At 45.3% G+C, this 13598-nt stretch overlaps 2 protein-coding genes across 4 annotated transcripts in view; one reads left to right on the forward strand and one right to left on the reverse strand.

Annotated features, from left to right (window-relative positions):
- Positions 1-654: 654 nt before the first annotated feature.
- Positions 655-6269, forward strand: LOC124463441 (semaphorin-7A-like). 2 transcript variants are annotated; one of them, XM_047015150.1, is made up of 4 exons: positions 655-814; positions 1008-1153; positions 1816-1883; positions 2033-6269. In XM_047015150.1, exons 1-4 carry the CDS (start codon positions 785-787, stop codon positions 2368-2370), a joined length of 582 nt encoding a protein of 193 aa, XP_046871106.1. In that variant the 5' UTR covers positions 655-784; the 3' UTR covers positions 2371-6269. The 2 variants fall into 2 exon arrangements, with proteins under 2 accessions (XP_046871106.1, XP_046871107.1); XM_047015151.1 differs by having other exon boundaries at positions 655-805.
- LOC124463440 (AT-rich interactive domain-containing protein 3B-like) overlaps positions 6255-13598 on the reverse strand; it is a 35333-nt gene continuing 27989 nt past the window's right edge. The window contains exons 5-9 of one of the 2 annotated variants that reach the window (XM_047015149.1): positions 10670-10853; positions 9358-9617; positions 8056-8325; positions 7443-7532; positions 6255-6991 (exon numbers count right to left, since the gene is read on the reverse strand). In XM_047015149.1, the coding sequence (XP_046871105.1) occupies positions 6810-6991; positions 7443-7532; positions 8056-8325; positions 9358-9617; positions 10670-10853 (986 nt within the window). In that variant the 3' untranslated portion in view covers positions 6255-6809. Of the gene's footprint in view, positions 6992-7442; positions 7533-8055; positions 8329-9357; positions 9618-10669; positions 10854-13598 lie in introns of both variants that reach the window. The other variant, XM_047015148.1, reaches the window with a different exon arrangement.

Here is a 13598-nt window from a genome sequence, read left to right on the forward strand (position 1 = left end):
AGCTCAAGGTTAGAACATTTGACTGTTGATCAAGAAGTTGCTATTAAATGAACACATTACAACATTGCAGATGTTGTAATGTGATGTAAATGTGTACTGGAAGTTACTCAACACGGATTGAGGCATATCCTGCAATAAATTAACTGTGTGGGTTGAAACTTCATACCTGTCAATATTTGAGTACTAAAATCCGGGACACGTCAGAACAGGAGGGAGGGGTCAGAGCTCGAATAATTGAAATAAAGCTCAAAATCGGTGTGCCACAGTATTAGACACTGTACACTGGGTTGTAGGTTGCCAGGTTGAAGTCACAAATCTCAAATGCCAAATATCTGGCAACTGAACAACCTTGGAATAATACACTGATGTGATTATTCATATAACAAAGTTTGGGCCATACAAATGACGGGAGTTTCACAGGACAAATAACAAAATGGGGGGGGGGGGGGGGGGGGGGGGGCGGGAGATAGGTGTGAAATACGGCAGACTCCCGGGGTAAACGGGAGTGTTGACAGGTATGACTGAGACCAGAACAAAGCTTGCTAAATAAACGATGTACAAATACACCTTGAAGAAATATGTGTGTCCTGTGTTTAAAAAATATTTTTTTAATAAAACGCATCTGATAAATTAGTCTTTAAATGAAAAGGATTGTTTCATTAGACTGACCATCAATGTTTCTTTTCTAGAGAAGGGAGCGATTCATAAAGTTCTTGAAAAGGATGACAAGGAGTTCATCATTGCTGAGTATCAACCCTTTGACAACAGAACACACATTCTTAACATGATGATCCACTCCTCCGCGGTGAGTGAGGCAACTCAGACTTTACTGTAGCACGCACACATCCTGTGTAAACACACTCACAAGTAGATATTAGATACGATAGGTAGTAAATGTCTAGGCAAGTATGTCATTATTGTTCCACTTCATCGTATGATGTAAGTTATAAGAAGGGCTACTATACATGAAGGACATTGACCATCATCTTTTGTTGTTGTGATTTCAGAGCAAGCTTTATGTGAGTTCCAGCAGTGAGCTGGTCCAGGTGGACCTAGGCAGCTGTGGCCAGTATGGACCCCAGTGTGAGGACTGTGTGCTGGCCCGGGACCCTTACTGTGGCTGGAATGGCACACACTGCACCCCCGCTACAGGGTACAGACACACCCCGCACTGCCTGCTCTCTGCTCAGCATCGCAACATGTACTGTGGTGTTGGAGAACTGAGAGTAACATTTGATTTGTAATGACAAAAAAAAGAAAGAGAAAAAGAATGGGGGTCGTAAGTCGTCAATCTTAGGTGGTTATGTTTAAACTGACGCAAGCGTTTTTGCTGTCGAATATGGGGCCTCTGTGGGTTGTGTTCACACTCACTTACTAATAACTATATTTAGTAATGGTACACATTGAGGCGATACTCCCTTATATGGTCAAAGGAGTAGTGAGAAAGAGCTGTGGCTTTCCTCGAACTGGATGTAGCAACCACACAGGAAGTGGGTGCGTGCTTGTCATCTAAAGTGAGCTGCAATAAACAGCAATTTGCCACATGCACAGTGCATGCTTCCATCACATTGACCTACACATGTACAAACAGTCTGTTACACTACTAATGACAATCCAGGCTCCACACACAACCCAAGAAGCACGTGTTAATTATATGACTTGGGTGAATCTAATTGTCCATGTTAAATATTAAAAAAATCATTTTGTTATCAGTTGTACTAATTTGAGAAGCAGTGTGTGGTATCAATTCACTGCTTATCACTGAAGATCAAAATCTTCCTATCATTTGAATATTTTGATGTCCTTTTACTGCAGCATGACTGATGTAACCCATGGGGATGCTACTATTTGCAAGACCCCTCAAAAAGAACTTTTATACAAAGGTAGAGTACAGTCTGTGGTGGTGCTGCAATACCTGATGATGATGATATGGTGTGTCATTTTGTCAGACGTCACATGAGCAATAAAAACAAAGCTAGTTTAAACGTTGAACTGAATTGAAAGAAACCTTTCCGTATTTTTCTCTTCTCAGTTCAGACAAGTTCCCCAGCGACAGATGTCCGCCCTGTAAAGATGGACTCAAAGCACTTCCTCATCTGTCCCATGTCGTCCAATCACGCGCAGTACAGATGGTATCGCAATGATGAGTCCCTTCCCTTCCTTGCCACAGAGCATGAGTGTCTGCTGCTGATTGAGAGCATGAGTTTCGGGAACGCTGGCACCTACAGGTGTGAGTCTGAGGAGGGGGGCTACCGCAGGACCCTGGCCCAGTACACCTTACAGGTGGAGGGTGGCACACCTGGGCTGGCATCATGCCATCTGGGGTGGGTTATCTTTATAGTCACAGTGGTGCAGATGCTGATGGGTTAGTTTATGTGCTTATAGGCACTTAGAAAATGTGAATTCTTATTTGAATAGGTACTTATTGGCCTCATCCAATGTTTGCCACAATTTGCACTTTCTTTTTGCGAGGCTGTGCAATACAGCCGTGCTACCTCAGGACTTTCTGCTCTTCATGACTCGGCAGCAGCTTGTTAATGCACTGTCTTGGATTTGCATAGAGAAACGGAACTGTCCAAGAATCTATCTGATCTTTTTCCATTATTTAATTTAAAATGACATCATTATGAAATGTATTCCTACTGGCAAGGACTCTTAAATTATTGAACACCTTTAATAATATATTTTAGATTTATATACATGTTTTATTTTACTCATAGGCGGAAATCCCAGGGGGCGAAACAACCCCCCCCATCCTGGGGAAAATTTGATTTGTCGCCCCCCAAATAAATCACTGTAAACACAAGGAAATCTAAATAATATTAATGATATACATTTAACTTATTACAATGTAGGTTATGTGTTACAGCAGTAATTTTGGTGTCTCCCTCTCAGGAATTGCTCTTGAGAAAATGTCATATAATTGGCCCCCCCCAAAATTTATAGCAGATTTTACTGGCTTAGTAGCTTGCTTTTCTGCTGATAGAAAAGTCTGCTGCTGCTGTATGAACCTCTTAGTTTTATTCCAATTCCTAGTTTCAGTTCATTCTGCGCATACTCTGTCTATTAGCAAAAGACATAAACTTCCTCTCTGCCAGAGAGTTTCTGTGAGACTGTCCTTTTATCGTTATGATAAAATATTATGCAGCAAAAGTTCTGAAACGTTAACAGTTTGTTCCTTGTCATTGTTGTCATTTGTATTGCAATGCAGATCAAAAACAAAAACACTCCTTTTAAGATATAAAGTAAAACTTTATCATGACATACAAGTTTAAAGCCCTGAGAACCACATGTTTATATTACTAATGTGAACAAAACTGAATGTGTCAAAATCACTTTGGAAAAGTGCTCCTCTTTTAAATACAATCTGCACAAACCAGTTTAACAAGTATTCACGTTCTGTCCTAATTTTGCTTGAATTCAAAAAGAAAAACTATAATATCAGTAATATCATTATTATCATGTCCATAATAATAACAACAGTACAAAACAGATGCACAAACCCCACAGATCAATTTATATAAGGAGCATTGTACAAGCCAAAAACAACATAAAATTGATAAATGAGGTATATTCAATAACCACTTGCATATGAACCTGTTTACACAGATCACGTTAGATGTAAAACTATTACAAAGCTAATAAACTCCTAACAGTCTTAGACAATGGTCTGCAGACTTCCAACTTCACAGTTTCCTGAGTGATGTGACCTTGTCTGTAACTGAAAAGGAAAGAAATAAAAGCAACACCCAAATGAGTCTAAAAGAGCACTAGGCGAGTCACTACAGCTACAGCACTGCATTTGTTGGTGTCACTATAAGTAGACATGCCATAGGTCATGACTTTAACATCAAATGCAACAATGACTGCAGCTCAATGAGGTAACATGGTGATAAGAGGTAGGGGGTCTTCAAGAACACATGTACACACACACACAATCACAATGTTAGCCTGAGCTGTAAACTGTATTCACAGAGTATGTGGGTTTGTCTGCCCGTTCATGTTATTGTTTATGTTCTGCCAGCCCTGCTGCAGTATCATATATATGGCATTACAGTTAAAAACAATCCCCCCACTAGCATCCACACATCCACTCACTCTCTCAGACACACACACTCATGCAAAGGCTGTAAGGTTACACTGTCAAACTGATTGGATAAAACAAATGTTTTCTTTTTCTAAAACGACAGAGAAACCAGAAGTATTCTAGCAACACCTCATACAGTAGGTGATAGAGCTAAGTCATCATTATATACTGTATGTCCATCAAAAGGAAAAAATAAAATCAATGCAAATAAATATCAAACCTTGGTTTGGAAACGTATAAACAAACCTGGTGGTAGGTGTCTAATGTCTGAATGATTGAATTAAAAAGACAGTGGAAACACCGTTCAACTCTTCAAAGGATTAAGCTTGAAGTAAAACAAACAGTACTTTTGAGCGGAGCTCCTGAAACGTGCTCTGGTTTTCTCACCAGCAACTGATATTAAGGCAGCAACTACGTCTTTTATCTGTACAAAAAGTTGACTTATTGTTTGTCGTCTTGAGGGACTGCAGGGGTAGCTTCAGGTCCTCAAAGCTGGAACTGTGAGCCGCGCTGCAATAAGGTCTGCAAAACCCAACACCAAACAGCTTTACGCTGTCCACTAAAAAGCGTCAAGGCTTGTTCGGCTGTGTGATTAACATGGGGGCTGAATAAAAGTTTTTGAAAACAGTTAAAATGCCTCACATTCAACAAGGTTAAAGCTCGAAAATCAATTTCCCCCCTCAAAACAAAAATCAACATCTTTTTTTTTTTCTTCTTTCAAATGCAGCGCAACAGTTGGGAGTAAAGAAATACTTTTAAGAGTGCCTCCACCTCTGAGGGGAAAACCGGAAAAAAATAGGATGTGATCTTTCTCCTGTCGGCCAGACTCTGACTCACTGAGGAGATTGTTCCCTGAAGCTGTTCTTAGAGAGTGGAGCCGTTCCGGGCTGAACCTTAATAGCCCAATACCTGTTTACAACCAGTGAGATGGGCTCCCATCGGCTTTATCCTCACATGGGTCTGCGTACGTATACGTGGAGGTCAAGGCTATGCAAAGTTGATCCTGGCTGTATTTCTAATTTGTAGATTCTCTTACCTTGATTTTATTGGTCCCCACTCGCCAATGATAGCACAGAGTTGTGTGTGTGTGTGTGTGTTCCAGGCTAGAGGACTCACTTTGCTAGTCTTTGGTATTCAGCTGTGCAATAACCAAAAGGCCACCACAGATCAGTTACTGGGGGTGTTAGAAAAATGACTGGTCAACTGATTGTACTCATGCAGAGTGTCATTGTTGCCTGTGGCGCAATGCCTCACAGAACAGATTGCTTTCATTTCATACAGACCTAAATAAAACCTAAACTAAACAAACACCGATGACATACAGGAGAGCAAGCCAATCCCAGTTCAGCTTGGTACAGTATGTGTCCCCACTACCTCTGCCAGACAGTGGCTCACCTAGATGCCCAGAGTTCAGGAGACCACTCCTGAGGACCGTGGAGTTTACTTTGGTGGAGGTTGACCACCACTGAAGTCATGTTGGCTTTGCAGCAATGAGGTATGTAGTGTCGTTCTCCATTCCAGAGTCTGAGGTATTCTTTGAGAACAGTCTCTTCGATTTGTGCATTCTTTCGGTATGATCCTTCCCGTCCCGCCCCTCCCCCCCTTCCCGCCCCGCAAAACAGCTTCCCGCTGAGACTTCCCGATGCTTCCTGAGATAGGCGCCTCTCGCCAAATGGATAGGCGGAGGTGAGGTTTGGAAAGGTATGGTTACAAGCAAACGCTGTGGACACACACAGACATACACACAACAACACCTCCATCTAATGCAGGAACTTAAAAAAACCTTGGAGCTGTTGCTACTTTTCTGATAGTAGGAAAGTAGGGTGCGGGTATAGGCCTGGGGCCTTGCTAGTTCTGCAGCTGGGGAGCATTGCTGCTTTTCCCAGCATGCTGCGGTGCCACAATGACTGAAACACATCCCTCCACGCTGAAGTTGAGGTTACAAGGTCCTTCCACTGAAGTAAGAATAAGATGTTTTCAGACCAAGTCGAGTGGCGCTGTGCCTGACCATTGAAAGATGATGTGAAGAATTAGGTGTTGATCTGTGCAATCGATATCCATTTGGAGTATGAGGCGATGTAGTGCTCTCTCTCTACTACATGCCCATCATCATGGCACCTTGAGCGTCCAGGTGGTTAAATGCATAGGTTGTGTGTTGATTGTGAGGTTTCCGTTGCAAAAAGCTGAAAAAAGAATTCCCCCTGATTTTAACAAGATGAAAAACAATAAAAAATTACGTTAATTCATGTTTTTAAGTATAGTCCAACTGAGGTATAGATGCCACTGCAGGGTACTTGATTAGAGGTATGTATAAAGAATAAAACAAAACAAAAAAAATCTAAAACACTAAATCAAAAGGACAACAACATGGCAACAAACAGAAGTCCTAAATAATAAAACTCTTCAAGTTCGGTTGTGGAACACCTGTCAATGGGTTTTGGCTGTGGATTTTTGATTGTGTTTAGCATATATTTTTGGGATAAGAGTGTCTGTGTCATGAGTGTGTGATTGTATGTGGAATAAAATGCATAGGTGCATGTCTGGTGTGTGTGTGTGTGTGTGTGTAAGAGGACACATGGTCTCATGTGATGGACAGCCAAGGTTGACAGGTGCGATGAGGTATTTGTTGTGCAACAGTTTCTTTGTCTTAATGATTTCTGTAATCCTGCTGGGCCTGGGGATTGACGAGAAGCCTGAGGATCGTGTTCAAGAGCTGGCCCAGCTAAGGTGAGCCGCTGGTGGATGGCTCGGCCGAGCCGGGCCCCTTGGAGGATGAGGAAGAGGTGGGACTGTGGCTCTGCGCCGAGGGGGCAGCGAAGTTGAAGCTAGCGCTGGCTACAGGAGGGACAGCAGCTGACATGGCCGTCCCTCCGCCACCTCCAGCCTTCTGAGCAAACAGGGTTCCTGAAACACAGAGGGTCAACAAGGCTCTTCAGACATTGGTACATTTATGCAGTTATTTCCTTCATTATGAAGCCACTTTAGAACATTTTTGAAAGGCAGTATCCCCCCCCCCCCCCACGCACTACAGTACTGTTATTGACAAAATGGTTGCATTCCCCTGCTCTATTACTGTCCAGACTAGTGTAACCAAGCTATGACTAAGCTTCCTCCTTGGAAAAGATGCTAACAGTGGTTTGGCAGGCTGAAATGGTTTTGATAGGGATGGTCATCAGAGCTTCCCCAGTCTACTCTGTATGGTTTTGATAGGGATGGTCATCAGAGCTTCCCCAGTCTACTCTGTGTGAAAGATATTAAAAGCCCTGGTTAAGAAGCTTGTATGTTGGGGATGCAACAGTGATCGACAACATCCTTTATAACACATGATGGACAGTGTTAGACGTGCCAAGCTTACCTGAGTAGAGTGTGCCATTGACCTCCACAGACACGCTGATGCTGGTGTTTCCATTGGTGGAAATGCTGAGAGACATATCCTGTTTTTCATCTGGAGAAAGAAAAGGAGGGACTGTGAGACACTGAGAAAGCAGAACCTTGGGTAAACAAACAAGTAAACAATTGAGAGAAAAACAGACTAGCCCATTGAAACTGGTGACACATCAGATGTGTCACCAACAGGGACTATTGCACAGTATTCTTCCAGAGCACGGTGCATGTGATCCACTGCCAAGGAAAGCACAAGATGTTTCACCAATACCCAATGAACAATGTTCAACTGTGAAATGTTGGAATGCCCTACACTAACCTCTGTAAATGTGGTTGTCATGTGTTTTCCATATGGTCATTCAGTTCACTGAATCAGGTCCTCTAGTCTTCTATTTCTCTTTCACTCTCTCACAACATTCTGAACAGCGTGTGTTGTCATTAGGCATAAAACACACACACATACCAGCAACTAACAACACATAGGCCACGTGTCTATCACAGAGAGAGAGAGAGAGCAAGAGAGCGAGAGAACGAGATAGAGTTTGTGTACATGCATGTGTGTGCTCGGCCCATCTGCCACGGACCTCTGGCGGGGGCGCCCAGACGCAGGTTCATGGGCACCTGGGAGGCCATGGCCAGCAGGTTGTGCTGGAAGGCCTGCTGCATCAGTCTCTGCTGCTCCTCTGCCAGCCTGGCCATCTTCCTCTCGGGACCCTCGCCCACGCCCGTCTCCAACTTCTCCCGCAGCTGCTCCAGCGTGGCGGCCCGTGCCAGGCCGGCCACCTGCTGCTGCCCCAGAGCCAGCGCTGCCATGGAGGGCCGCGCCGCCGCCGCCAGCATGGAGGGGGGGATGTCTTCTGGAGCCAGAGGGAGGAGGAAAGGAGAGAGGTGAGGGGCGCAGAGCGAGGGACAGAGGGTCAGAAGAGAGGACAATCAAACGGATGAAGAGAACGGGGGGGGGGAATGGAGGAACGCAGGGTGTAAACAAGGACAAGAACCAGAAGCGAGTTCACGTTGAACATGAGTTATGGGAACTCATTTAAATTCTTTTAAAGGAGTTCAGCTTGAGGACACTGGAACACCTGATCAGAATGACAACTACATGTTGAAACTATGTTGAACAAAATGAAGAAGAGGGAACAACAACAAAAAATCCCAATCCCTCCCTAAAAAAAAGATCAAAATAAGTGCCTGACTGGGTCATGTACTGGTCCACATTCAACAGATCAGATGTTGATAAGAGAAAGACAAGTAATGATAGTGATCTGTTTTAGATCTTCATTGATGTGGTTTGAAGGTTTTAAACCATACTGGTCATAAAGGGCTGTTGGCGTGGGAACCTGCTTATTAATATGTAGTAAAGTCTGAGTAGAAAGAACAGCCCTTGGTCTGACCCCAAGACTCAGAGCCTCAGACTATTACCTAACACACACACTAATTCTCTCTCTCTTATACACACAAACACACACACACACAGACAGACCATAATGCACAGACAGGCACAAAACACACCTGCTTGGATCTTTCACACCAGAAGACTACAACAAACCGAGTCTACTTTGAGGACACAACAGACATGGTAGAAGAGCTTGTCCACAACAACAAAAAACATTGAAAAGAAAAAAAGGGCCTTTGTCTATTCTATATTGTTATATTATATGTGTGACCATCATGAACTACCAGTATGTCAATATAATACTGCAGTTTCACTTATGTACAACAGAGGGCGGTATGACACCATCAATCACCATTCTGATGAAGCGCAAGTCTACATCTGGCCTCAAACATTCATTTACCCACTGAACCCTGTTGCCCAGTTGACGGCTAACCCTATTCACTTCCTATTTTCTCGCTTTGTGATTTGTTTCTCATTTCCCTCTACCCACCTTTCTTGAGGGAGTGGCCAGGGGAGACGTGGAAGCCATTGAGACCTCCCGAGGCGCCGACCCCCAGAGTGGACAGGTGCATCTTGGGAGAGGTCAGGATGTGAGGCGCGGTGCTGGGGGAGGGCGAGAAACGGAAGAGGCTGCTGCTGTAGCTGGGGCGCCGGCCTTCACGGCGATTACTGTCGATGGCTGCCTGCAGCTCTCCAGGAGAACTCAAACCTTTCCTCTCACACTCGAATGGGTAGAGGTACTTCATATACCTGGAACATACACACACACACACACACGGTTATCAAAAAACGCCAGGACCATGATAGGAAGAAAAAAAACACCTTCCTTTGGAATAAGGAAAACAATGTATGCAAGACACGTCACCACGGTGCATCATGAGCCTCCGTCAGTTTATCTGATACGCTGATAAAGACAGCGCAGAGCGAGTGTTATATCATGTTTGATAAAGGCCATAAAGCGAGTGGCCCCTGTTAGAACGCAGCAGCGACGTTGGCATGTTTCCACCTTGTCATAAAAACATGGAAATGCCAGGGAGCCTAATGGGAGAGAGCACTGGAAGAGATCAATACTGAGCGGAGGCAGCCATTACAGAAAGCCGGACGATGGCTGGAGAATAGCACAGCAGAGTCAGCCAGCATTAAAATACATAGAGCCTCATTAAGGCCCTGGGATAGTCAACAGGATTGGAGGTCTGCTTGCATGCATGTATGTACGCATGTATGTTATGTACTGTACATAAGTATGTATGTATGTATGTATTGTGGCAACCCAGGGCGCAGAAAATAGACGCCTGGTTTGGGCAGATCACAACCCGTGCTGTGCGGTCCTAGCCGAGCCCCTTTGGTTGCCACAGTAGGTATGTATGTATGTATGTATGTAGTAAGGAATAGGCAAGGGTATCGTTACTCTCAACTATGACCTAAATCCCATCAATAAATCCATTGAATCAATGGGCTCATGTGTGACGTAATGGAAGAGGGATATAGAACGGGAGGGGAGAGAGAAAGAGACTAGTTTAGAACACAAAGATAGAAAAAGGGAGCTTTCTGTGCTTGTTGTGACTCCCAGTTTGAGCGTCAGTGTGTGCATGTGAGTGACTCACTACGTGTGAGGACGTGCATGCATGCATGACACTTAGAGATAAAAAGTGTGTGCGTGTGTGTGTTAATGACTCACCGTGTGTGTGAACCAGCATGTGTATCCCAGGGACGGACTGCATGTTTGCATGCGTTAGTGACCCCCTGTCCGGGTGTGTGCATGTGCGTGTGTGCGTGTGCGCGTGTTTGTGTTCATGACTCACTGCGTCCGGAGGGTGAAGGCAGCGCTGGTGATGGAGGTGGGCAGGTTGAGGCCCTTGGTGATCTCCCTCCAGATCTTCTTGTTGATGACCTCCACCAGGCCTCCCTTCTCCGTCACCAGCTTGTAGAGCATGTACAGGTCCAGCACCTGCTTGGCCATGATGGGGATCCGGTTGACTGGGGTCCCTGGCAGGCGGTGGGGAAGAAGGAGGACACAAACGACATTTAGACATCCCCATAGACCAGAAACACACAAACAAACTGTACTAATGTTCAACCCTGAACCCACCACCACCCCCAACATCCCAAATCCCACGTGCACACATATATACGTATCCGTGAACGCACACACAAAGGGTTGATGAAAACATATTAGCCCAGTTACGGCATAACCAGCTTGACCTGGAAAGGAGGATTTGACCAAAACAACCAGGCTAAATACAAAGACTGAGAGGTTCCAGACTTCTGATACATGTGCATTAATCTTGTCAACAGCTTATCTGCACTAAAGCGTGCAGGGAGTGTGTAGCCAAGTCATGGACATGAGGTAGGTAGTTTGTTAGGTAGTGTGTGTGTTTGTGTGTTTGTGGACTTGAGAGCATATAATTGTGTGAGTGTCAGAATTAAGAAATGTCAAAACACCCCACTCGACTAGAAGGGTCTGGCACGTGTTGGAGAGGTAGGGGGTGTGTGTGTGTGTGGGGGGGGGGGGGTCAGGGGAGGGGGGTTGGGAAAGGGAGGGGCATTGTTCAGTCTAATCCTGGGGCAGCAGGGGGGGCCCTCCCTGTAGCCTGCTATAATGAAGCTCATTTAGAGGGCTTGTGTGTGGTAAATCCACACACCTCTTCAGCTGTTAGCCAGTCAAATCAAATCAAATCAAATTTATTTGTATAGCCCTTTTTACACGCAAGCATGTCACAGAGGGCTTCACATGCGCCCATAGAACTGCCCCTCAACCAACCTAAACCCTCAAGGAAGACAAGGAAAAACTCCCAGAAAAACTCCCACCGGGAGAAAAAATGGAAGAAACCTTGGGAGGAGCAATTCAGAGAGGGATCCCCTCCTCCAGAGACGGTTGGTAAGAGAGAGGAGCAGAACACAAGCTAAACATAGTTATACAGTGTCAATGGGTTTTGAAACACCAAAATCCATTGTTCGGCTTTATAGACGTTGGATGGGACCGGGAAACTCGCTGTTGGCCGTCATGGAGACTGGATTCCGGGTGACGACCTGGTTCAGCGTTGGCAGACCGACGACCAAGCAGGTCCTGACAGCTCAAACCCCCCACACCACAGGGAATGTGTGGGGGGGGGACAGAGAGGAGACAGTCACAGTGTCAGTGGCTGGGTTAGCCCCAGAGCTAGCCTGATAGCATGGAGAGCTTCTGGGGGCCTGGGCAGGATTTGTGAGAGCAGGTTAATGCCAGCCAATCCCTCAGTTCCGAAGGCTGTTCTTAACCTGGAATAAGACCCATTAATGTCTTTTTCAAAAAGCAATGTGATCAGTGACCCAGGGGATTAGCCCTGATTTGATGTCTCAAGTTAGCAACAGTTAGACCATGGCAGGTTGTCTTTGATTAATCCATTTGCATAGGGACCTATTGCTGGAGGTGGGTTGCAGTTAGAAGATAGGTGGGGGGGGGGGCACATGGCTTTGTGCAGGGGCATCGTTATATCATTTTTACTGAGGCACGCGCCCCAGTATAAATCTGCTGTGCCCCAGTCAAATCTAAAGTTTGAGTTTGAACAATTTACTTCATTAGTCAGTGCATTCATTTCGATTGATAATCCCGTAAAAAATAAATACAGTACCCCAATCAACGCTTGTAAAATCAAAGCAGTTTAACCAAAAACACTAACCGATGCCCGCAGAGTTCCATGTCAGTGTGCTCTTCTGAGATGCCAAACAGACACTGCAGCACACACACAGTCCAGGTGTCGGACTCGGCAAAAAGACTGTATGACATGAAGCTCAAAAAAACTGTATTTGCGCTCAAATGAATGCAAATACAATGTGCGTGCTCGCATTAACTATTGATATCCCTGCCAAAGCTGATAACAAACTTGCGTCCCTGAACTGTTGTATAGTGGGTTAGGCAAGGGGAGTTTCTATAGGCTAGTAGTGCATTGTGCGCAGCAAGCTTGAAAGAAAAAAAAGGGATATGAATCGGGGCCTGTGCCCCAGTAGTTCTATGTCTAACAACGCCCCTGGCTTTGAGCGCGGGGGGGGGGGGGGGGGAGTCGACAGCTCAACAGACCCTTCCTGCTAATGACTGTTATACAGTACATTATGATATGTCTGTGGTCAAGGAATGCAACCAAAGTGTACACACCCTGTATCGAGTGTTACAACACTCTCTATGCTCCCCATATTGTGTCATCTCTTCTTTTTATCATTACCCTCCTCAATTCAGAGGGCGGGGGGTGTCATTACCATCCTTAATTCTCTCTATTTTCATTCAGGCTGGCTGGCAATACAGTCTAGTTGTACCAGAGCCCTGAGTGAAGTCCAGAGGGGCTTCCAGAACACACACACAGGAATCTGAAAGGCGCCCCGCCCCCGCCACACAGGCAGTTATTTAATGCAACGCTGGACATCAATCCTGCATCGAACAATTAGTACAAGCACAGGGGTCAGGGGTTGGCCAGGGGTTATTGATGTGTGAATTAAAGTGCAGGTCAGCAGGAAGGCAGGTTTTCATACGGGCTTGCACTGAGTCCCCCGGGACAATGACCAGGCAGCAGACCGGGCACAATAGAGCCGTCCTGCCATGGCGGCGTTGCAGTCAGGCTCCACCACTCGCTCACGCCCGTACTGCCGCGGCCTGCATCACCCTGCACGTACACACAAATATAGTGCCAATGTGGAAGAATCCCCTTTGAAGCCAGGTACAGCAGGTTTGGCACACACACACAGATCCATCCTGGTCAA

Source organism: Hypomesus transpacificus, unplaced genomic scaffold, assembly GCF_021917145.1.
Source record: "Hypomesus transpacificus isolate Combined female unplaced genomic scaffold, fHypTra1 scaffold_277, whole genome shotgun sequence".
NCBI classification, from domain to species: Eukaryota; Metazoa; Chordata; class Actinopteri; order Osmeriformes; family Osmeridae; genus Hypomesus; species Hypomesus transpacificus.